General features: G+C 44.1%; 1 protein-coding gene across 2 annotated transcripts; it reads left to right on the top strand.

The window, feature by feature from the left end:
* Nucleotides 1-1,314: 1,314 nt before the first annotated feature.
* Nucleotides 1,315-24,357, top strand: RINT1 (RAD50 interactor 1). Of its 2 annotated transcripts, none has more exons than XM_087967796.1 (16): nucleotides 1,315-1,346; nucleotides 2,371-2,950; nucleotides 5,969-6,039; nucleotides 7,134-7,329; nucleotides 8,408-8,649; nucleotides 10,721-10,894; nucleotides 10,979-11,131; nucleotides 11,517-11,673; nucleotides 12,452-12,562; nucleotides 14,494-14,719; nucleotides 15,969-16,106; nucleotides 16,815-17,014; nucleotides 18,895-19,109; nucleotides 20,819-20,999; nucleotides 21,090-21,208; nucleotides 22,594-24,357. In XM_087967796.1, the coding sequence occupies exons 2-16, from the start codon at nucleotides 2,903-2,905 to the stop codon at nucleotides 22,814-22,816; spliced, it is 2,454 nt and encodes an 817-aa protein (XP_087823922.1). In that variant the 5' UTR covers nucleotides 1,315-1,346; nucleotides 2,371-2,902; the 3' UTR covers nucleotides 22,817-24,357. The 2 variants fall into 2 exon arrangements, with proteins under 2 accessions (XP_087823922.1, XP_026532986.2); XM_026677201.2 differs by having other exon boundaries at nucleotides 5,972-6,039.
* The last annotated feature ends 2 nt before the right edge of the window (nucleotides 24,358-24,359 follow it).

A 24,359-nucleotide genomic window follows, 5' to 3' on the forward strand; every position in this document is an offset into this window, starting at 1 on the left:
TGTAACATGGCCTTGGCGTGGCTGGAGAATCAAAGCACTGCATGCTGAGATAGGATGGGCTGTTGTGTTCAGGTGTGAACAGATGAGGTGAACAGGTGTGCCATGTTATTTAATAAAAGATTAACATTCCCACTCATTTTAATGGCATAGAGATTGTGGATCTCTAATTAGCGCTGTTAGTGCTTTTAGGCATAAAGAGAAAAAGATACTTGGGCAGCATTATGTGTATGGATCCTTGAAAAAACTTCATCTTTTCTTTGAAGTGTAATTGGAATTTCCCTGGGGAAGGAAGGGATGAAATTTTTCATGTTAATCTAGTAGGCATATGAACATACTTTCCTTCCTAACTTGAGAGTTGGGTGGCATATAAATTTAGATAGATGGATAAATAGATGGATAGATAAAGATACAGCCATAGAGAGATAGAGAGCCATAGGATGGATGGATGGATGGATGGACAGACAGACACATGGATGGATGGATGGATAGGTGGATAGGTAGAGCCATAGAGGCAAAGCCATTGGATTGATGGATGGATGGCTAGATGAATTGATGGATGGAAGGATAGATGAATTGATGGATGGATGGACGCATGGATAATGATAGGGTGGATGGATAGAGATATCCATAGACTAGAAAGCCATTGGATGGAAGGATGGTGGATAGGTAGATGACAGGATGGATGGATGGGTAGATAGGAGAGCTCCATAAAATCCACCCATCATGATTCTGTGGGAGTTTAATCGGAGCGGGACCCATTTCAGCACTGGAAAGGTGAATACTGGCAAAACCATCAGCTGGGTATGAGCTCAGGATGGTATCATATGGGCAAGGGAGGACATCTTAGTGCCCAGGACATGCTGGTGCAAACTAGTAAATCAACTGTCCTCTAATGGTGCACCATCTTCCACAGAGTTAGCATGATTTAAACCTCCGTTTTTCAAACTTGGGCACTTTCAGACGTGCGGACTTGAACTCCCAGAATTCCCCAGTGGCCTCAGGAATTCCGAAAGCTGACGTCCACCCGCTTCTGAAATTGGCCAAATTTTTTTAAAAAAAATCACCGCTTTAAACTTTTTATTCCAACGGCTCCTGAAACCCTCCACCCTCCCCCACTTATACCCAACCCCTCCCCCCTCCATTGAAAGCTTCCCGAAGAAGCACATCCGGCCACTCTAGGCGGGCCTCTCGCGCGCCTCTGCCCCTCCCTTCCTGAGGCGAAGGATTCGTCAAAAACCTGAGCCGGGTCGCCTCGTGACGTCAGAGGCGTTTCTCTTGGAGCGACGTTGAGTGGCGACGCGTCCGACGGAGGGAGGAGGAGGCGTGACTTATGCTGACACGCGGAGGTGAGTTAGCTTCTCTTGCCCGGGTTTTGCATTCCCACGACCCTTCCCTCGTTTCCTGTTCCCTTCTGCCCGGAAAGAGGGTATTAAGCGAGTTTTGCTGACCTCTGGATGCCTCCACCCAGCAGTCCGCGTCCCAGGGCGCTCAGCCCCTCTTTCTGCTCCTTAACGGGCTCCTTCGTGGGGATTGCCAGGCCAGGCCGTTATTTTTTTTAAATTGACTTATTGATTGATTTTACCTGCAAGATGAAATAATAAAAAGGGGAATAAAAGACAACAGTTACGATCAGGATCACAGGGAGAAATGCGTGCAATTATATATTGCCAATTTTTTAAATTTACTAAATCAAATAGGGTATATTCTGAACACCCTTATAACCTTTACTGTCACTCTTTTTGGGAACACACTGGCACACATGAAAAAGTGAAATTCTTAAAAAATATTAAACCAGAAAAAAATGAAATTCTGATGCATATGTGTGTGTGTGTGTTTATATGTCTGTGTGTATAAATATATCAATATATGGTATACACTTATATTTGTGCATGTGTGTCTATATATGTATATACCGGTATGTATATATGTATATCTATCTATATATCCATCCATCCATCTATCTATCCATAGCAAGGGTCTTCAAACTTGGCAGCTTTAAGACTTGTGGACTTCAACTCCCAGAATTTTTCTCTCTCTCTCTCTCTTTTATATATAGATGATGAAATCACCCTTGTTTCTAACCTTAGATTGCAAGAACCCATCCTGGATGGTTAAGATTTTGCTTTTGTTTATCATTCATATAGTTGAGTAGTGCCTGGAAGGTATATAATTACAGTATATAATTATATAATTATAGTATATACAATATACAATTACAGCAAAAAAAATCCCATACAGTTATTTTCATACTGTGTACCATGTTCTCTTATACATATTTTTGCCTAAGTAAAATAGTTTCACATTGAATAATATCTGGGAGACAACATTGATGCCTTCATATTTATGAACAATTATTATTTTTCCCCCTAGATGAAAACAAAGGCCGACCCATTAAGGAACATGACTCTTTAAGACAAGTGGAAGAATTATGGACTGTTGGAAAACCCAGGAAAAAAAGAGAATGCATGAGAAGATAAAAGAAACAAGAACATATGGATTAGAGACTTCAGTTGCTATGTGGTTGGCAGTTGTTCTTCATGGATGTTTTGGACAAAACCAACAACACATATTAAAACATTGGGAAAACAACCACCGGAGCCAGACAACAGTTCCAAAGTGCCATTATGTGTTCTGATGGTTCTATATATTTGCTTCGATTAATCTTATCCATTCCATGCTCATCTTGACTGAGTGAAGCTAGCAATACAATCCTAACAGACTGAATTAGCAGAGATTATAAACACAGACATTGGCTTCATGCTTTCTTTAAATCTTGTCCGGGCCTTCTGATTATATCTAAAACAGTCTGTTCTGTGGGACATTTGATATTTGACACTTTGGTCATATTACTGAGCCTTTTTTTTAATTCATCCAAAACTTGAAACCATTTGCTGAATTGGAAATGGCACAATCAGGAATTAAAACTGCCGAATCATTGGCATTTACTGAGGTAGGTGACTTTTTTTTGTACCTTTTAGTTTTTCTCTCTGGTCCATATGTATTGCTGATACTTCTTAGAGTTGAATTTCATAGATAGATTAGATAGATAGATAGATAGATAGATAGATAGATAGATAGATAGATAGATAGATAGATAGATAGATAGATAGATAGATGATAGATAGATGATAGATAGATGATAGATAGATAGATAGTATAGATAGATAGATATAGATAGTAGAAGAAGATAGATATTTGTTTTCGTAGATTTTCATGGGTACAGGTATGTAGGTCTAGGTGTGTTCAGGTCTTTTCCCGTGCAAGATTAAGAGTATCTTGGCGACATTTCGGCAAGGTCCCACTCGCCAATCTCAGGCTGGTGCTTTCGGCTTCGTGCTTGCACTGGCACAAAGCCGAAAGCACCAGCCTGAGGATGGCGAGTGGGACCTCGCTGAAACGTCGCCAAGATACTCTTAATCTTACACGGGAAAAGACCTGAACACACCTAGCCTAGATAGATAGATAGATAGATAGATAGATAGATAGATAGGAGGGAGGGAGGGAGAATATCTGCTTTTACCTAGAATCGAACTCACAGCCTCCTGATTGTGAGGTGAGAATTCCACCTCTAGGCCACCGCACCACTCACAGAAATGTCTATATGTGGGTGGGTGGGTATACCCTGAGTTCAATCCTAGGTAAAGGCAGGTATTTCTTTCTCTGGGCACAATGAGAATATATCGGCTGCGAATACCACATTGACAACAGGAAGGGCACCTGGCCAGTAAAACACTCAGCACCATTCAGCTGCCCCAACTCCATCCTGATGCAAGGGATTACGGGGTCATAAAAGACCAAAAATAATAATAATAATTGACATTTCTGTGTACAGGGCATATTGGTTTATGGCTATCATGCATTGGTTAACTTGAATGAGCAATGTTTAACGAGACATCCAATAAATAGTTTAGAGATTTGGGAGAAGAGAAAAATAGCACAGGTAAGTCCTCAACCTATGACCACAATTAATCCCAAAGTTTCTGTTGCTAAGTGAGATGGTGGTTCGCTGAGCTTTGCCCCATTGTACGACATTTCCTGCCACATTTGTTAAGGGAATCACTGCAGTTGATAAGTTAGCAACCTGGTTGTTAAATGAATCCAGCTTCCCCGTTGAATTTGCTTGTCAGAAAGTCGCAAAAGGTGATCCCATAGCCTGGGACAACAGCAACGGTCATAAGTACAAATCAGTTGCCAAGTATCTGAATTTTGATCCCATGATCATGGGAATGCTGCAAAGGTTGTAAGTGTGAAAAGCGGTCCTAAGTCCCTTTTTTCAGTGCCGTTGTAACTTTGAACGGTCACTAAATAAACCATTGTAAGTCGAGGATAGGGGACATACTGGATCTAACTGTACAGCTTTGGATCCAGTAGGAGAATATAGAGAATATTCACCTGTTCACAGGTGGATCTTTGAAACATTGGACAGAAACAATTACTGCTTGTTTTGTATGATATCAGGGAATGTGAACTCTCTCTTTTTTTTTTTTGGAAATACTAAAGTTCCATCTGTTTTTTGTTCTGGCACAAGATGATCAGTTTAAGGTGTGCTGATTTACACTAATCTCGTACAATTCAGTCTCCAAAATATTATTGAATACCTATAATATAATTTTAACCTTATTTTTAAAGCAAAGTGGACCACTTCATTGTAGTCTACTTTAAAAGCTGGTTGCTTTTCTTTAACATGATAAAAGCTGAAAAATATAATTGTCATGCCCCTGTCAGAGTCTGAATCTGAAGAGGAAGACAAACAGCCGACAGAGAGTGGGAGTATGGCTCCGTTGGCTGTGGAGGAAACTGGGGAAGATCAAAGTCCATCTGGGCAGAGCAGGGAAGAGGTAGAACAAGGGAGAGGGAGTTCAGAGGAAGACCCAGGCCCACCCCTTCTTCATCCTAGGGCACGCAGGGAGGAACAGAGAAGAGAGCAACGTGCGTTGTGTGGCTTATGGGGGAGGAAAGGGCCCTGATTCCCTTCATTAGCCACAACTGGGAATGAGAGTTTAAAAGAAATTCATGCTGACTGCAGCAGCTTCTGGGAGCAAACATGAGTTTATCCTGTGTTGACTTTGGTTATCTGCATTCCTGGCATCCTCCCAACTGTGTTGAATTATTGCTGTGGCGTCTGGAATTCTTGCTCCTGCCCTGTCGAACTAATTACCTCATTTTGCCTTGATTGGACTTATAGTTACAGTTTTTGTTGACCATGTTTTGGACTTGATTCTCTTCAGCCAAAGGCTGTTCCTGAGAGAGTTTTTCTCCAGTCAGAAAGTAACCAGGACACTGGAGCTAATAAAGGGACTCCTACTGATTATCTGACTGTGTTGCCTTTGTGCCACGCCCCGGGTCATCACAATAACGGGCATAGAGATTTTTAAAAAGATGGACATTTTTTCCTCCCAGTTACAACAACAGCTCTTTGTTTGCCTGAAGTCTGAAATGCCAGATCCTTGGCTTACAAATTTTGTTTAGTGACCATTCAAAGTTACAACGGCACTGAAAAAAAAGTGACCTAGGACACATTTTCAGAATCGTCAAGAGCTGCAATTGTCATGTTCCTACCGAAACATGCCCATGGTGAGAGGATCAGCTGTGGCATCACCATTGCCCAGTTAGGGATATCTTTCATGCCTCTGTTTAAGTTGCCTATCAAAGTTGTACCTATTTATCTACTCACAGTCACTCGCTTTCAAACTGCTGGCTCAGTAGGAGCTGGAGCGACTGACGGGAGCTCACCTCTGCGGCACAGCAGCAACCAGGTCTCAAACGCGAGCCCTGCTGATTGTTAGCCCAGTGTCCTAACCACATGAATCACCGTGCTCCCAAATCAGAGCTATTGGCTGTTCTGTTTGGAGTTCTGGGAGGTGATCAGACACATTTGGAGGCTTTGGTTGAGAAGAAAAAAGGCTACTTTAGTTGTTCCAGAAAACTAAGTGCAATCCAAACTGACAAATATATGTTCCTTTCTTAGCAGGAATCCAGCAAAGAGGAGGAAGAAGAAGGAGAAGAAGCTGAACCTCCTGCAGAAGCTGACAAGTGTTGGTGAGTTCCTACAGAGAAGAATATTGGCATAGTTACAGGTAGTAGTATCCTGATGGAAGAGGAATTTGAGCAATGCAACCAACTGACAGTTGGGAAAACGCCACTAATGCACTCCTACGTAAAAAATAATAAATTTCTTTCCAGAATAAGATAAACAAGAAACAAGCCACAGCTAGATATTTCTTCCCTCCTGGCAGTCATCATCATCTTTTAATGACACCATAATCTGTTGCGGGGTGGAGTCTGGGCAACTGAATGGAGCTGAGTGTTTACTGGCCGGATGCCCTTCCTATCACCAATGCTGAGTTTTATTCAGGAGATATATTCTCATTGTGCCCAGAGAGAGAAATATCTGCTTCTACCCAGGATCGAACTCACAGCTTCCTGATTGTGAGATGAGAGCTCCACCTCTAGGCCACCACATCACTCTTCTTCCATCCTGGCAGTGCTAAGCAAATGCTCTGTTTTAGGCAGAAGTTGTCTTTCCATCAGCAGAATGGGTAGAACTCTTGGCAAATTCAGTCCATTGCTCAGTGAAAATTTATCTTGGTTTTAACTCTTAGCGTGAGGGAATTGTTCTTTTCATTACTGGGAACCAAGCCCATTTTCCCCATTGAAATAGGCAATTTTAGAAATGGGACAGAGAAGAGGGAGTCAAGCTATTCTCCAAAGCACCTGAATGATGGGCAAGAAGCAATGGATGGAAAAACTAATCAAGGAGAAAAGCAACCTAGAACTAAGGAGAAATTGCCATAGGTTCGCCATCACGGATATAGAGATTGCTTGCCATGTATTGCCATAATTCAGGGGTGTCAAACTCTTTGCCCGCAGGCCGGATGTGTCATGCGCTGGCCATGCCCACCCCCAGTTTAGCAAAGGAGGGGGGGGGAAAGGTTGCGATACGTCACATAACAACAATGTGACGTCACAAGTTTGATACCTGTGCCATGGTTGATCAAGTTTGCATTTGCCTGTGGGCTTTTACTAATTTTACTGAGCTCTTCCTACGCCTTTTGCAAGTGCTATTTGGTGCTTGCACTCATCTTTGCCATTGCTTGGGCTATTGTATATTAATAATCAACTTGTTAAATTAGTACCACGGATCGCGCGGAAGTGGCAAACTTGAACACTGGAAACAAAAGGATTCCTAAAGATCCCGAGACCTGTGACATCCCATTCCATGTGTCCGAATTCGTAGAAAGGAAGGTTGGAAACGATTACGACTCGTTAAGCAAGCTTGGCGAGCTGATTGACCAGTTGTCTAAAAACAAGATGAAATTAGAAGAACAGGTGAGTTCTAATTTTTTTTTTTGTGGGGGGGGAGGGAAGGGGTGTTTAAATGCTTTAAGTCAGGGATCTGCAGCCAAAAAAGCTAATGCAATCCTAAGTTGCATTAACAGAGGGATACAATCGAGATCAAGTGAGGTACCAATACCACTCTATAAAGCCTTAGTAAGGCCATACCTTGAGTGCTGCATCAGTTTTGTTCACTACACTATAAAAAAGATGTTGAGACTCTAGAAAAAGTGCAGAGAGGAGCAACCAGGATGATTAGGGGACTGGAGGCTAAAACATATGAAGAACAGTTACAGGAACTAGCTAGTTTAGTGAAGAGAAGGACTAAGGGAAACATGATAGCAGCCTTCCAATATTTGAGGGGCTGCCACAAAGAGGAAGGGGTCAAGCTATTCTCTAAAGCACCCAAAGGCCATACAAGGAGTAATGGATGACAACTGGTCAAGGAGAGATTTAACCTGGAAATAAGGAGAAACTTTCTGACAATGAGAACAATCAACCAATGGAACAGAAGTTGCCCTTGGAAGTTGTGGGAGTAGCAATGGGCTTAATTGTGGTTGTAATTCGAGGATTACCTGGGCAGAAAATCGGCCATGGGGCCAGTGCGTATGATTTTTAATTACTTAAAAGTGGGAAGGCTGTTTTTAAAGTAACATATATTGGACAGTAAGGAGACACTGTGGCTCAGTGGCTAAGATTTTGAGCTTGTCGATAAGTTCGGCAGTTCAGCAGTTCGAATCCCTAGTGCCGCGTAATGGAGTGAGCTCCCGTTACTTGTCCCAGCTTCTGCCAACCTAGCAGTTCGAAAGCACGTAAAAAATGCAAGTAGAAAAATAGGGACCCCCTTTGGTGGGAAGGGAACAGCGTTTCATGAGCCTTCGGCGTTTAGTCATGCCGGCCACATGACCACGGAGACGTCTTCGGACAGCGCTGCTTCTTCGGCTTTGTAACGGAGATGAGCACCCACTTAACAAATGTCTCACTGAGCCACAAAAATGGGGGGGGGCCTCAAACGCGGTCGTAAGTCAAGGACTGTCTGGATAACAGTCTGCTTCCTCTCACATCGACCCAGGTCCTCACTGTTTCCTCAGAGGTTCCCAAAAGAATCCAGAAGGCATTGCAGAACGCAGAAGATTCGAAGGTCTCTCTCTATCAGATGCTGGAGAGCGAGAGGATTTTGTACGATTTGGTGAATAGCCACCTGTTGACCTCCAGCCCTTGGATGGAGGAATTCGGTGCCTTGATAAGTCAAATAAAAGAAGTTGAAAGGCACCTCGCTTATTTAAAACAGATTTCACAAGTAGAAGAATTAAGGTAAAGAATGTTTGCAAGTCATTTCATATGATTTCGGCGTAATGCCACGGAATACTTATATAAAGAGCATATAAAAAATGCAGCTTTGTTTTCCCCAAAAGCTGTTTTGTAGATATTTTTTTAAGGGACTTCTGAGTATATAACCCAGATGGAAACAATGACTTCTGAATCCTATCTGCACAGGTCACTTTTTAACAGAGGAATCCAAATTAGACCTTGAAATAAAGTTATAAACTAGCTCGATACCCATGCTTCGCTACGAAACTATGTGGTCGGGCTGTGTTTTTGGGGAGGAAAATAAGGGGGGGAATTCTGCCTCTTCCTGCCAGCATTCATCAGTATTCATCTGGCTAGCGTCCTGTCAGTGTGTGAGAGAGTTGAGGGCTGTTTGGAAACTGAAATAGTATTTGCTGTGTAAGCAAGAAGGAGACAGCATGGAGCCTGGACGTGGCTTAGCTCAGCTGTTCTGTACTAAAGCTGCTTGGTGCTGTGAAAGTAAAACTGAAACTCCTCTGCTTGTGTTTTGTATTTGGAACAGATTTCTTTTCAGGTGGGAAGAGGGAGTAGAACTTAGCATCAGAGCGTGTTAATAATAATAATAATAATATAGGAAATCCTAATACTCTGATGGTCATTCCGAAAAATCCTTTCTTAGCGAGCACCTAGGAGCCAAGAGGAACATACGTGCCAAATTTCAAGTTTGTACGCTTTATGGTTCTGGAGATTTTGTGAGGATGCGTGATTGGCATTTCACTTTTATATATAGAAGATGTATCTGTTAGAGTTCAAATGTACATTTCTTAGTGGTATCAGACAAGATTTACCTGTGATGGGTAAATTGTCAATGACAGAACAATTGTACTTTCCAATCAAAATAAAACACAGTCACAAATGAAAAGAGTAATAAAAACATTAATAACAGTCCAAATACTATGCATAATATCTCCAAGATATTGGAGCTTGGAAGTTGGACGTTTATTTCTTTATGGATGTCTTTGGGTTATGATCAAAAGATGAAGATGGTGATCATAGTAATGGACTTGAAGTTCCCCTGTACATATTAATTTTAAAAATGTATACTGCAAGTGAACACGTATACAGAAATATTCAATAAATTACAATTTTATTAGCAGTGTCAATGAAGTAAGTAAATCCTTTGGAAAATGAAAGGTTTGTCTAAAAACAGAATTCTGCAAAAAAAAAAAAAAAAGGAAAAAAAGGAATTTTGAATGTATTGCTCATTTCTTCTAAAATTCTAATATTTAGTTAATATTAAGAGTAGCTGTCTTAAATGATTCTGAAGCAGCTGTCCACAGGCTGTAAGATAAGAATTAAAATGAAAGTAAAAGAAGGAAAGGATATTGTAGAGAACTTCGAATTCTCTTGGATCTATGCACATTGCAAAACTTTTTTACATAGTTCTTTCTCTCCTTTTCTCTCTGGTTTTCTTGGATTTAAATTATTTTAGCTGGTGACTTATCAGTTTGTAAACATACTCATTTTAAACTGATCTGTATTTTTGTATTATTGGTAAGCTTCCAAATCAAAAGTAGCAATATATAGGAGGGGGCATAGAACAGAACCATGAAAATACATTTTCCATTTTATATGTGAATATATGTTTGAATTTCTTTGATTTATTTATGTAGTTTATAGCAATAGTCTTTGCCTCCAGCGTTCAGGATCCTAACATGATTGTTAAGTTAGTTTTGTGATTTTTTTTTACTTCCATTTAGAAGCAATGGCCAATTTTTTTTTTTTTTACATAGGTAAATTCTATCTTATGAAGTGTTCTCCGAGCTTGGTGGTTTTCTTGCAGATGTTTCATTGCTGACACTGATGATGTTACCTAGTTGGGTCATGAAATGTCTGCAAAAAAAAACACCAAGCTCAGCGAGTACCAAAGACTTTGGAGTTCAACCCTGAGCAACAAATACTCTCTTCTATCAGTAATTTTATTTTGGTTTCATTTGATTATTTTTAGCTGCCGGCAATATCACACACTGTATATAATCTCTGCTCATTTGCCCACTGTTTTTTTTTCTCTCTTTCTCTCTCTTTGTTTTGCTAGTGACAACATCCAGCAGTATCTAATGACTAACAATGTGCCCGAGGCGGCTACTGCCCTGGCATCCATGGCTGAATTAGATATCAAGCTTCAAGAATCCTCCTGCTCACATCTTTTAACTTTTATAAGATCTACTATTCAATTCTGGCACAAGATCCTGAAAGACAAATTGTCCAGGTAGGAAAATGTCCCAGCAATTGTCTTAGGCTTCCTTTGGATCGCTGAATCATGGCGGTACAATATGCTCGTCTTTTTTTGCAGTGACTTCGAAGAGACCCTGACTCAGCTGCATTGGCCATTCATTGGACCAGCTCAATCCAAAGCTTTGGGCCTGGCTCCTTCCTCGGCCAACGCCACAGAAATATACAGTAACTTCGAGGCCCTGTTTTCTCAGCTCCTCAAACTGCAGCTATCGTATCCTTCTTAAGTGATTTTTAAACAAAAAAAGTGTCTAGTTTGTGTTTGCTTAATTGCAGAATTGTCTGTGTAATTCTTTATAGAATGTAGAGTCATGGATATCCAAATTTCAGCCAAAACCCATCTTAAGATGTTGTGTTGTGGCCTGTTGACCGCCGGCTCATCCAGCAGCTGAATCAGAGGAGGATTGAGCTGGCTTTTTGTTCAGGCAAATAAAAATAGTATTTAATTTTTTGTTACATCGCGGGGTGGGGGAAGAGTTTTTTTCTTATGCAAAGTGAAATGCATTTTGCTTGTTTTCGTGGACTCTGATTCCATCCTATGTCTGGAAGCCCTTGGATGTATCCTCACCCTATTGTACCTTAACGCATAATAATATCAGGGACGAACTATTAACCAAACCGAAGCAGCTGCCGGAAAAATACTTCCTTCTGCCAACTCCACCCATTATACTACCTATGCAGATCATGCTGGCTCCCCTTCAGAAAAGATTCAAATACCATTTCACAGGGAACCGGCAAACCAACGTCTTGACCAAGGTATGGCCTTGATGTGGAAATCCTTTTCTTACAGGTTCTCTTTTTAAATCCTCACTCTGCAAAGATTGCAACCTGGTTGGGAGGATGCCAGGAACGCAGATAACCAAAGTCAACACAAGATAAACACACGTTTGCTCCCAGCAGCTGCTGCAGTCAGCATGCATTTCTTTTAAACTCTCATTCCCAGTTGTGGCTAATGAAGGGAATCAGGGCCCTTTCCTCCCCCGTAAGCCACACAACCCACGTTGCTCTCTTCTCTGTTCCTCCCTGCGTGCCCTAGGATGAAGAGAGGGTGGACCTGGGTCTTCCTCTGAACTCCCTCTCCCTTGTTCTACCTCTTTCCCTGCTCTGCCCAGCCGGACTTTGCCCTTCCCCAGTTTCTTCCACAGCCAACGGAGCCACACACCCACTCCCTTTCAACTGTTTATCTTCCTCCTCGGATTCATTCTCTGACAGGGGCATGATAGTACCTTGGCAAGCCAAACTATCACTCTGTAATATCATTGTGGTCTCCTGCCTAGTGTAGCAACACATATGCTAATAATAAATAATAATCACTCGCTCCTTGATGGTTCTGTGGCCCAGCCAAGAATGTGCAGAGTGGAAGTTAGCAATGGCTGACTGGGGAATTCTGGGAGTTGAAGTCCACAGGTCTTAAAAGTTGCCAAGGTTGGATGCCGTTGAGGTTTGGCATGATGTTGCTGATAGAATTGTAACTTTGACTGAGCACCGCACAACTTTTTCTCTGATTTTGCATGGTTTTTTTTCCCTTCCAAAGCCCGAGTGGTATCTAACCCAAGTGTTGATGTGGATTGGAAACCACGTGTCATTTCTTGAAGACAAAGTTCAGCCTATATTGGATAAAGCAGGCACCTCTGTGAACGCCAGGGTAAACCTCTCTTGTTTTTCTTACAGATCAACAGCCATTGTACTACAGCAGGGGTGTCAAACATGTCAAACACAAGGCCCATGGGCTGGATCCAGCCTGGGATGTGGTGGGATCCGTCTCGCGGGGATGTCCTGGAAAATGTAATGAGCCAGATCACTTCGCTTCGGCCCGGTCTTGTTCTGACCAAGGCTTCCTGAGACCGTAATTAAGCACACGCTTATTCCAAACAACTCTTGTTTTATTTCTACGCTGGGAATTATTTTCATTCCCAGCCCGTAATGAGTCCCAAACAGTTCCTTGAGATAAGCACCCACCTTTCTCTCCTTTGAATTGCTGCCAACAACTAAAGTGCCAAATGAACTGTAAAAAACCAATCAAAGTACAAAGTCCACACAGAGCTTCAAGGTTTAATCTGAACAGAGCAAACAACATTGCTTCCTGCAAAGGTTTCCCTACCTTTGCCCTTCCTTTATACCTTTGGGGTGGGGCAATCACCTCCAAGCCTTACTCCTGAGTCACCCCTTTTGTCTTAGCTGCTCTTGCCTTCTGGCAGCTCTACACACACGCGCACTGGGAATAGGATCCCCTTCTTCCTCTGCCTTGCTGCTGCCAGATTCCAGAGGCTCCAGGGGCAGCACCCCACTCTCAGATAGTCCTGGCCCCATCTCTGTATCAGACGCAGAACCCTCGTCCGAGTCCTCCCCAGACTGGTCCCTGTTCTTCCCCACTGTCCAATTCCGCTGCCGTCTGCACAGGCTGCCGGCGAACCACAGCAGGTCTACCCAATGCAAAGAGAAAACAGGCCAGCAGTTTGGGGAGTGGTGTCAAGCTGGCCATGCCCACCCAGTCAGCCATGCGCCCCCCTCCCCACCCGGAGGTCAACCACAGCCCTGACGGGGCCCTCAATGAAATTGAGTTTGACACCCCTGTACTACAGGCAGTCCTTGAAACCACAACTGAGCCCAAAATCTATATTGCTGTGAAACATTTGTTGAGTGAGTTTTGCCCTGTTTACGACCTTTCTTGCCACCGTTGTTAAGTGAATGACGGCAGTTGTTAAGTTAGTACCACGGTTGTTAATGAATCTGGCTTCTCCCATTGACTTTGCTGGTCAGAAGGTCACAAATCACATGACCCCGGGATACTGCCACCATCATAAATATGAATCGGTTGGCAAGCATCCAGATTTTGGTTGTGTGACCGTAGAGATGCTGTGACAGTCGCAAGTGTGAGAAACGTGTCAGGATTCCGGCAGTTCCCCCCATTTAAATCATGAGTCTCGAGCCAAACTTTGAAAACTTCAAAAGGATTTATTGGGAGTTAACATGTCTGGTACTGTCTGGGTGTAGCCGGCTCTGAGACACATCATTGTCACCCTTGACCCTGGTTTCCCCCCCACCCCCTGGGAGTATCGTAATTCATGTTCTCCAATGGGACACATCCATAGCCCAGAGTCATCAATCATGCTCTCCAGTTAGAATTTTACAGGCAGAAACTTTGGTCACCTAGTTACCATCTCTGAAAACATTTATGGAATGCAGTTTCGGTTTTGCAAGCTGCTGCACTGACCTCTCCCTTTCTGTTGGCAACTCTAAAAAGACCAGAGAAATATTTGATGAGTTGACAAAATGGCCATAAGTTTCTTTTTTTCCCGTGCCGTTGTAACTTTGAACAGCCCCTGAAATACACTGTTGTAAGTGGAGGACTACTTGACTTCACTTTCGGTCCTGTTCCTAGTTTGCAACATTCTCCAGTGTGTAAGTGTTTTGTCTGAACTTGGACCGTTGGGGATGCGGCAACGGTCATAAGGGTAAATCCCTTGCCGTCACAAGTTTGAACGGTCCCTAAACGAACTGTGGTAAGTCGAGGACAACCTGCAAGAAGTGCCACCTATTTTTTATCTTTCCATTTGCTCTCTCTGCTTCTTACAGTTGGAGTTTTCCCGCGCTTTGGTGATGCTCATTCTGGAGAAGCTGGACGCCGAGATCCCTTGCATGCTGTATGACGACAACCTCTTCTGTCACCTGGTGGACGAGATCCTTCTCTTCGAAAGAGAGCTGCACGGCATTCACGGGTACCTCGGCAGCCTCCCCAGCTGCCTGCACATTTTGTCGGAGGAAACCTACTTTCAGAGGTGGCTAACTGTAGAGAGAAAATGTAAGAGGCCTTGGAGTAAAACAATCCCAACCCTGTTTTCCTTTCCCCTGGGGGAAGGGGGATCAAACTGGATTTCTTCGAGGGGCGGATCAGCAGTGTAGTTGTCCTCTGCAGGCCAGCGGGGGGAGGGGGGGCGGGAACAGGGGGTGGTGGAGACGGGACGGACGCCTCCTGTAGCACTCTGCCGGGCAAAACGGGTTGTGGGGGTGTCCCGTTTTTGGCCCCCACAGCTTCCTGCAGCACTCTGCCAGCCAAACCGGGGTGCGGGAGGTCCCATTTTCAGCCTCCTGTAGCCTCCTGTAGCAGTCTGCTGGCTAAAATGGGGTGCGGGAGAGTCCCATTTTTAGTCTCCACGGCCTCCTGCAGCACTGCTGGCCAAAAACAGACCATGGGGGGAATTGCATGAAGGGGAGGGGGGGGCATGCCCCGTTTTGGCCAGCAGAGGCACCGCGGGCCGGTCCTTTGAAATTTCCAAGCTGGCTCCGCAGGCGAGTTGTAAGCCCCCCACAGGTCAAATCTGGCCTGCGGGTCTTGAGTTCGACACCTCTCCCTGGGCAATAGCTACCCCGAGTCTAATCAAATATAGGTAGTCCTGGACTTACAACACTTCATTTAGTGACTGTTCGAAGGCTCAACAGCACGGAAAAAAAGCAATTTAAAACCATTTTTCACACATAAGACAGTTGCAGCATCCCCACAAAATGGAGATGCTTGGTAACTGACTCGTATTTATGACAATGGCAGAGTCCCGGGATCATGCGATCCCCTTTTGCGACCTTCTGACCAAAGTTTCCGTGGGGAAGCCAGAATCTACCTAACAGCCGTGTGACTAACTTATAACAACTGTAGTGATTCACTTGGCATGAAAAGTGGAGCAAAATACACTTAGCAATTTTTTCACTTAGCGGCAGAAATGTTGAGCTCAATGGCAGTCGTAAGTCGAGGACTACCTGAAATGTAACATGATACACCATATTGTCTGCATTTGGGCTTTTCTTTAAAAAATAAAATAAAATAGCTGGCGCTTCATTTTCTGACTGAGCTTTTTCTTCTTAGTTGCACTTGTGAACAAGCTGTTATTTCAGGGGTCTTTCAAACTTGACAGCTTGAAGACTGGTGGACTTCAAGTCCCAGAATTCCTCCTCCTGTCATGTTAGCTCAGGAATTCTGGGAGTTGAAGTCCACCAGCCTTAAACTGGCCAAGTTTGGAGACCCTTGTGCTATTTTCATTGTTGTGTCCACCTCACAGTCGCTCTTCAGAAGATGGACTCCATGCTTTCATCGGAAGCTGCGTGGGTCTCCCAGTACAAAGACATCACTGATGTAGATGAAATGAAAGTCCCAGACTGCGCCGAAACTTTTATGACTCTGCTTCTGGTGATCACCGGTAATGACCATATATTGTTTGGCATTTTCCTTCCGTTGTTTTATTAATTCAGGAGAGAGTGTTGCGGTGCCCTGGGGGGGAGCTCTTGCCTCACAATCAGGAGGTTGTGAGTTCAATCCTAGGTAGAGGCAGATACTTCTCTCTTTGGGCACAATGAGAACGTATATGCTGAACAAAACTCCACGCTGGTGACAGGAAGGGCATCCGGCCAGTAAACACTAGGCTCTGTTCAATTGCCCAAGACTCCACCCCGCAAGGGATTACGGGGTCTTTTAAAAAAAGACGATGTTTATTAATTCAGGAATGGTATCATTCTGTATCTTTTACAAGAGAATCAACTATTGTTAGTAGTCAAAGGAAAAAGAAATCGGATTTCAAGAGGTGTCAATAAAGGAGAATAGTTGTAGCTCAGGGTTGAAATGAGGAATCCTTGTTGCTCTCTGAGCTTGGTAGTTTTCTTGCAGATGTTTCATGACCCAACTAGGCAATATCATCAGTGCTACAAGGGAGGGGAGATATGGCACTAAATCCATCCATCTGCCTGACGATCTTAACTAGGGCTTATTTTTGGGATAGGGCTTATATTACAAACATCTTGAAAAAACGCCATGCTAAGGCTTATTTTCCATTTGGGTCTTATTTTCGGGGAAACACGGGACTTGCGTTTTGCCGTATGCAAAATGCCAACGCTTTGCTGTCTCTACGTAGATAGATACAAGCACCTTCCTATAGCAACCAGAAAACTGCAGTTCCTGGAATTGCAGAAAGAGCTGGTGGACGACTTTCGAATCCGACTCACTCAAGTCATGAAGGAAGAAACCAGGACGCCCCTGGCCTTCCGATACTGCGCGATCCTAAACGCGGTCAACTACATTGCCACAGTACTAGCAGACTGGGCTGACAACGTGGTAAGTAAGGCGTGATCGCGGGTGGCCCTCTTGCGGATTGTCGAAATGCTTTTTAAGCAAAGGGAAGATTGAAAAGAATTATTGGTAACTGCGTGATCCTTGGTGTGCTCTGATCTTGGCAGTTCCCTTGCAGAGACGTTGCACTACCAAACCGGGTCACGTCATCCGTGCTATTGACAGTATTAACATTGGCAATGGCGGAGATTCACTGAACAACGGCGGTGAGAAAGGTCACAGAATGGGGCAAAATTCAGTTAACAAACATCTCACTGAGCAACAGAAATTTGGGGTTCAATTCTGGTCGTACAACCAAAACCTGGTGGGCATAGAGGGGGAAGTTACTCTCTCAGAAATGCTTCTAATGTTTTGAGTGTGGCACTGGCCACAATCCCAAAGCAGGGATGGTAGAGTGGTTATTATTGTTCCAAAACCGTCTGTCAACTCATAAAATATTTCTATGGTCTTTTTAGAGTTGCCAACAGAAAGGGAGAGGTCAGTGCAGCAGCTTGCAAACAGAAACTGCATTCCATAAATGTTTTCAAATATAGTAACTAGGTGACTGAAGTTTATGCCACGCAAAATTCTAACTGGAGAGCATGATTGATGACTCTGGGCTATGGATGTGTCCCATTGGAGAATCTGAATTACAATACACCCAGGGGGTGGGGAGAAAACCAGGGTCAAGGGTGACAATGAATGATGTGTCTCAGAGTCAGCTACACCCAGGCAGTGCCAGCATGTTAACTCCCAATAAATCCTTTTGAACTTTTGGAAGTTTGGTCGAGACTCATGTTTAAATGGGGGTAACTGCCAGAATCCTGACACCGTCGTCGCTTTGAATAAGTCCAGAAAGTCAGCTTAGAAATATGCAACACTCTAGAATCTAGACCTTTTGAATAGTTATACATTATTTACATCAGTGGCCGCCAACCTTTTGGGCACCAGGGACCGGTTGCATAAGAGATTTTCCCGCGGACCGAAGGGGGCATGGTTTCACATGCTGCCTGCATCCGGCGCATGGGGCTCCACTTGTTTGCGCAGCCTGGTTTCTGGTATGCCGTGGCTCGGTGCTGGTCCACGGACCGGGGCATGGAGACCCCTGATTTACATGGCTGCCTGGAGAATTCTGGGAGTTGAAGTCCACGCACCTTAAAGTTGCCAAACATTGAGAAACATTGATTTGGATTGTGGAATGGCTCAGCCTCCACCTCCTGTTGGCATGTGGTTAATAAAGACTGGAGAGCCTCAGCTAAAAAGAGGTTTTCTCTTCCTTAACATTAGTGATTCTCTTGGCATGTTTCCTGCCCCGCCATTAGCTCCTTTTACTAAACTGAATTGCCAGAGCTCCTGAATGCAAAACAGTTGCTCTAATCCAATGATGGCAAACCTTTTTGTTGTGATGTGCCGAAAGCGCGTGCGTGCCAGCATCCACAATGCAATGCGCCCTGCCCTCCCTGCGTATGCGCGCACCTCCCAGCTGATTTTCGGCCCGTTTGAGGCTGTTTTCATCCTCCTGGGGGCTGAAGGGAAGCCTCTGCAGCCTTTGGAGGCCGAAAAATGGGCCCGTTTCAGCAATTCTGGTTTCAGCACGTCCGGTATTTCCAGAAGGCCTGTTTTTCGGCCTCCAAAGGCTGCAGAGGCTTCCCTCGAGCCCCTAGGAGGGCGAAAAAGGCCTCAAACAGGCCAAAAATCACCTGGGAGGCATGCATGCGCAGTGCAGGTAAGTTTGTCTGGGGCTCACATGCCTGCACAAATGGCTCTGTGTGCCACCTGTGGCACGCATGTCACAGGTTCGTCATCACGGCTCTAAGCACAAGTTAAGATCTTCAGAAGACTAGTGGTAATACCATTTTTCTCCTTTCCCAATGTTGTTTGGGCAGTTTTTTTTACAGCTTCAGCAAGCTGCCCTGGAAATGTCTGCAGAAAACGACATGCTAAGCAAGCTGCAGTTGGGACAGCTGGCTTCTCTGGAGAGCTCCGTGTTCGATGAAATGATCCAGCTCCTGGAACGATTGAAGCATGACATGCTGACTCGCCAAGTAGATCACGTCTTCAATGAGGTCAAAGAGGTTGCCAAGATATACAAAAGGGAAAGGTAAAAACTTCAGAGGGGAATATCTGCAGCTCGGGGTTGAAATGAGGGGGTTCTTGGAGCTCTCTGAGCTCGGTGGTTTTCTTGCAGACCTTTCATTACCATACTAGGTAACGTCATCAGTGGTAGAAGAGGGAGGGATTTGTAGAAAGGAGGAGGAGGAAGAAGAGGTGGAGGATTGTGGGGTCCTTGGAGCTCTCTGAGCTCGGTGGTTTTCTTGCAGACCTTTCATTACCATACTAGGTAACGTCATCAGTGGTAGAAGAGGGAGGGATTTGTAGAAAGGAGGAGGAGGAAGAAGAGGTGGAGGATTGTGGGGTCCTTGGAGCTCTCTGAGCTTGGTGGTTTTCTTGCAGACCTTTCATTACCATACTAAGTAACATCATCAGTGCTGCTAGATCAAACTTTGCTGCTGCTGCTTCTAATCAGAAGTTTTAATGTGTAGTTTTGCAGGCAGGAGGGAAAATCTCACTGAAAATCCCCCTTTTTTTTCATAACAGAATGTTGACAGGGAAAGGGCCCTCCAGACCAGTGATCCCCAACCTTTTTGACGCCGCTGCCCGGTACCGGCATCAACTGGCGCCGCCATCTTTTTGACGAAAAGTGCTTCCGGTGACCTCACCGGAAGCACTTTTTCGTCAAAAAGATGGCGGCTACGCTTCGGTGAGCTTTCGGGTAGAAATGGCTTTCTACCGGAAAAGCTCACCGAGCATACGCCGCCATCTTTTGATGAAAAAGTGCTTCCGGTGAGCTTTCTACCGGAAAAGCTCACCGGAAGCACTTTTACCAAAAAGATGGCGGCGCCCAGCAACCAGTGGCCCGGTAAGACTTGTTCATGGACGGTACCGTCCGCGGACCGGCGGTTGGGGACCCTGCTCCAGACCACTAGAAAACAAGCTTTTCAGAGTGACGCCGATGTTGTTTTAAGTGTAGAACTGAATTAATCACTGCCCCCTTGGGGAGTTGCGCAGCCAATAAGGCCACTGAAATGAGGAAGGAAGTGAGCCTGTCATTCTCTGCTTTTTGTCTCTGTGCCCCCAAGGCATTGGTTATGTGGTCCAGCTGTAAGCTCGTAGAATGGCTGGGCAGTGGCAAAGAGGCTGCGAACCATAAACTTGATGCCCCAAAGGTGTTTTCTTTCAAAAGACAGCTGGACTTCTTTGTTTTGCTAGAAGACCTTTCACTTCTCATCCAAGAATCTTCTTCAGTTCTGACCTGAAGGGTAGAGAATGGAAGGATTTATATTCCTTGCAGTCATTTTGGTCATTAGCCCTCTCTCGGAGAGTCATTGAGGCCACTTGGCGGTTTCTCTGTGCTTTCAAAGGTGACATGAATCCCATAAGGTGGGTGGGATGCAAAAGGCCTAGTCAAAAGCACCCAACAGGGAGGGAGTTGGCCGCATGCCTCTCCTTTTATGATGCTTTACAGATGCTTTCCTAGATGTACCATTTGTCGGAGAAGGAGAGGCAGTGTCAAGAGTGGAATAAGCCTGGAATCATTACGTTCCCACAAAGTCCAGCCCTTCTTGAATTCTGCTAGTCTCCTCTCTAGCGCCAATTTAGGGCTGTTAGTTGATTAGATTACTCGTGTTGTAGGTGTGAAGTATAAAATCAGCTTAGTGTGGGGGCCCAGTCCTTCGCACCAGACATTTTTCATTGAAAAGGGGAAGTTACGGGTCAACTCGAGCAAAGTTTTTTGCATCTTCCGTTTAGGTGGCTCTCCTTGCCTTCCCAGGCCGAACAAGCCGTGATGTCCTTATCAAGCAGCGCCTGCCCCTTGCTCCTGACCCTGAGAGATCGGCTCCTTCAGTTAGAGCAGCAGCTTTGTTACACCTTGTTCAAAATCTTCTGGCAAATGCTGGCGGAGCAAGTTGATCTGTTCATCTACCAGGAGGTCAGTACCGTCGCTGGCGTCTCGCCAAGACTTTAGCCAAGAAAACGCTCCTAGTTTTAAACGTTGCTCTGTCCTCTATATATTTTATAGGTCATTCTAGCCAATCACTTCAACGAAGGGGGAGCGGCCCAACTCCAGTTCGACATGACCCGGAATCTTTTCCCTCTGTTTTCCCATTACTGCAAACGGCCAGAGAATTATTTCAAACAGTGAGTATGGCACATCTCAAATTCTCGTTTATTTCGGAGTTGCGTGGGAGAGTCAAAGCTTTCTTCTTGGGTTTTTTTTTGGGGGGGGAGAGGGATTAACGCCACGTCTCTGGAGATTCTATGCCATCCAGGTCACGGTTGTCCCAAAGGTGCTGTCAATTCATAAAACATTTTCTATACACGTTTTATAGTTGCCAACAGAAAGAAGTGGGGGGTAGTTTCAAAGAGCAGGCAGCAGTGTGGAATCGAAAGTACATTCCATTCCTATTTTCTTTGAAGACTAATTAGATGGCTGAAGCTTCTGCCACGCAAAAATCTAGTTGGAGAGCATGATTGATGACTCTTGGCTATGGACATGTTTCATTGGAGAATATGAATTATGATATACCCAGAAGGGAAAGCAGGGTCAAGGATGACAGTGAATTATGTGTGTCAGAGTTGGCTATGCCCAGGTCATGCCAACATGTTGACTTTCAATAAATCCTTTGAAATTTTGGGAGTTTGGCTTGAGACTGATTATTTAAATGGGGTAACTGCCGGAATCCTGACAGGTGCTGTTTTTTCAAAAGGCAACTGGACTTTGTTTCTTTCCTTGAAGAGGTTTCGCTTCTCATCCAAGCAGCTTCTTCAGTTCTGATGAACAGTGGGGGATGGAAGGATTTAAATTCCTTTCAGTCATGTGGTCATTAAGATTGAACAGCCCTCTCTCAACAGAGGGGAAGGAATAAAACACTACCTATCTCCTACATAGTACTTTCGGCAGTTCCCAGAAGGCTCCACACCCATTGGCACTAGTTAGCTGATTGAGGGCACAGATAAACCTCCAAGTGGCCTCAATGACTCTCAGAGAGAATACTAATGTCCAGAGGACTGCAAGGAATATAAATTCTTCCATCTTCCGCCATTCAGTCAGAACTGAAGAAGCTTCTTGGATGAGAAGCGAAATATCTTCAAGCAGAAAAAGGCAGTTTTGCCTTTTGAAGGGGACAGGGGAAAGCACCTTTAGGATTAACCCATTGTTTCAGTGTCATAAAAATTATTTAAGATCTCTCATTTCCCTTTCATTTACTTACCTGTATAAATGTTATGGGTCAGCTAGGAGAAAAGTAACATATAAGAGGATGGATCAGATTTAGAGACTTGGATACATTCTTCCTGACAGGAAGGATTCCTTCAGTTCTAGCTCTGCTGAAATTAAGAGTTCAGCAAAACTCCACCGCTCTTTACAGGATACAGTGCCTCGATTTAACAACCATTTGTTTAGTGAAGTTCAAAGTTACAACGGCACTGAGAAAAGTGACTTATAACTAACTTTCACACTTACAGCTGTTAAACATAACTTGCATTTAGAACTGATTTTTTTTTGTGTGTTTCTCCTTGTCTAGCATCAAAGAGGCCTGTATTGTGTTGAACTTAAACATTGGTTCAGCCCTGCTGTTGAAAGACGTGCTACAGACAGCCACCGAAACCAGAACCGGAATCTCCTCTAATTCAAATCAACCCACTGCCGTGGCAGCGTTAAACGAACTTGGAATTTATAAGTTAGCTCCAAAGGATGTGGAGATCCTCCTTAATTTGAGGACAAATTGGCCTAACACTGGCAGATAATCAAAGCAGACAGAATGGAGAGACACTAATTACTATTACATTGTTTAGAAATTACTCCTTGTTCTCACCTGATCTTGAGTATATTGCCTTGGAAAGAAAACAACATGTTAAAAAAAAAAACACTGAAAATTAAACCCCTATATATATATATATCACTGTTTCGGAGTGATGTGAAACCTAAAGGTGGAGCTCTCGTCTCCCAATCAGGAGGCTGTGAGTTTGATCCTAAGCAGATATTTCTGGGCTCACCGAGAAAATATCTGCTAAACAAAACTCCGCATTGGTGACAGGAAGGCCATTCGGCCATTAAAACACTCTGCTAGCTCCATTCAGTTGCCCAGACTCCACCCCGCGAGGGATTATGGGGTCTTTAAAGGAAGATGAGGATATATATCAGTTTCAAAGAAACATTTGAAATTTGATGAAGTCTGGTTAGTGTATTGGCTGTTATGCTCAGTTGCACGTTTACTGTCAGTGACACCTGTCCTTTTCTCAATTGACTGTGGTAATCAAGGGAAATTCTTTTCAATGGAAAAAATTATCCTACCATATGCTCCATATTATAGAAATAGTCATCTTAGAGCCTTGATGGCGAACCACAGGTGGCCCGCAGAGCCATTTATGCTGGCAGACAAGCTGCAGGCAAACCTACCTCACTGCACATGCGCGCGCCTCACAGCTGATTTTCAGCCGGTTTGAGGCCTTTTTCGGCCTCCCAGAGGCTTGAGGAAGGCTTCTGTAGGCTTTGCAGGCCGAAAACTAACCCTGTTTCATCACTTCCTGTTTTTCTGGAAATACATGAAACGAGCCTAGTTTTCGGCTGAAAAAGGCCTCAAACCGGCCGAAAATCAGCTGTGAGGCACAGTGCACGTAAGGGGGCAGCGGGGGTAGGGATTGTGCATGCATGCGTATGGGGCGTGGGGGGAAGCATGCATTGCCTTCTGAGTGCTGGCACGCAAGCGCGAGCGTGCAATCGCGTGCACAATTTTTGGCACAGGAGCCCCAAAAGGTTAGCCACTCTTAGAGGAACACGCTGGAGTATTTTAAAAAATTCTGAGATAGACCAATTTCACTTTATTGTCTCCTTGGAAGCTCAAATTAACCTTGCTTAGGCTAGATTAGGGTGTCTTCTGAACCTTTTTGTGTTACCAAGATTGTGATATTACACAATATTACACTGGGGAGGGTTTAAAAAGAGCAAAACTGTTCTTACCTTTTTGAATGAAACAACCAGCGTGTTGACAAAAGGGACAAAAAACTTTGCATGCCATTCTGTGGCAAATTTTACTTATTTTGGCTCCTAACGCCAGCATACTTCTAATATGGATAAGATAAAAGGCATCACAGAAATTTGTGCAATTCTTTAAATATACTCTTATTCTAGATAATAAATGTGATTAGCCGCCTTCTTTTGATTATAAAGTTGGGGTTATGATCTTCTGGCAATGGCTAAACTAATCATAATGTCACTTTTTTTTCCTGATGGAAAAATTCAAATTTAACCTATCTCACTGAAATAAAAGGACTGCTAAGAAGCTTAATG

Source organism: Notechis scutatus, chromosome 6, assembly GCF_049901735.1.
Source record: "Notechis scutatus isolate UNSWTSFEM ecotype Mainland chromosome 6, rNotScu1.2, whole genome shotgun sequence".
NCBI classification, from domain to species: domain Eukaryota; kingdom Metazoa; phylum Chordata; class Lepidosauria; order Squamata; family Elapidae; genus Notechis; species Notechis scutatus.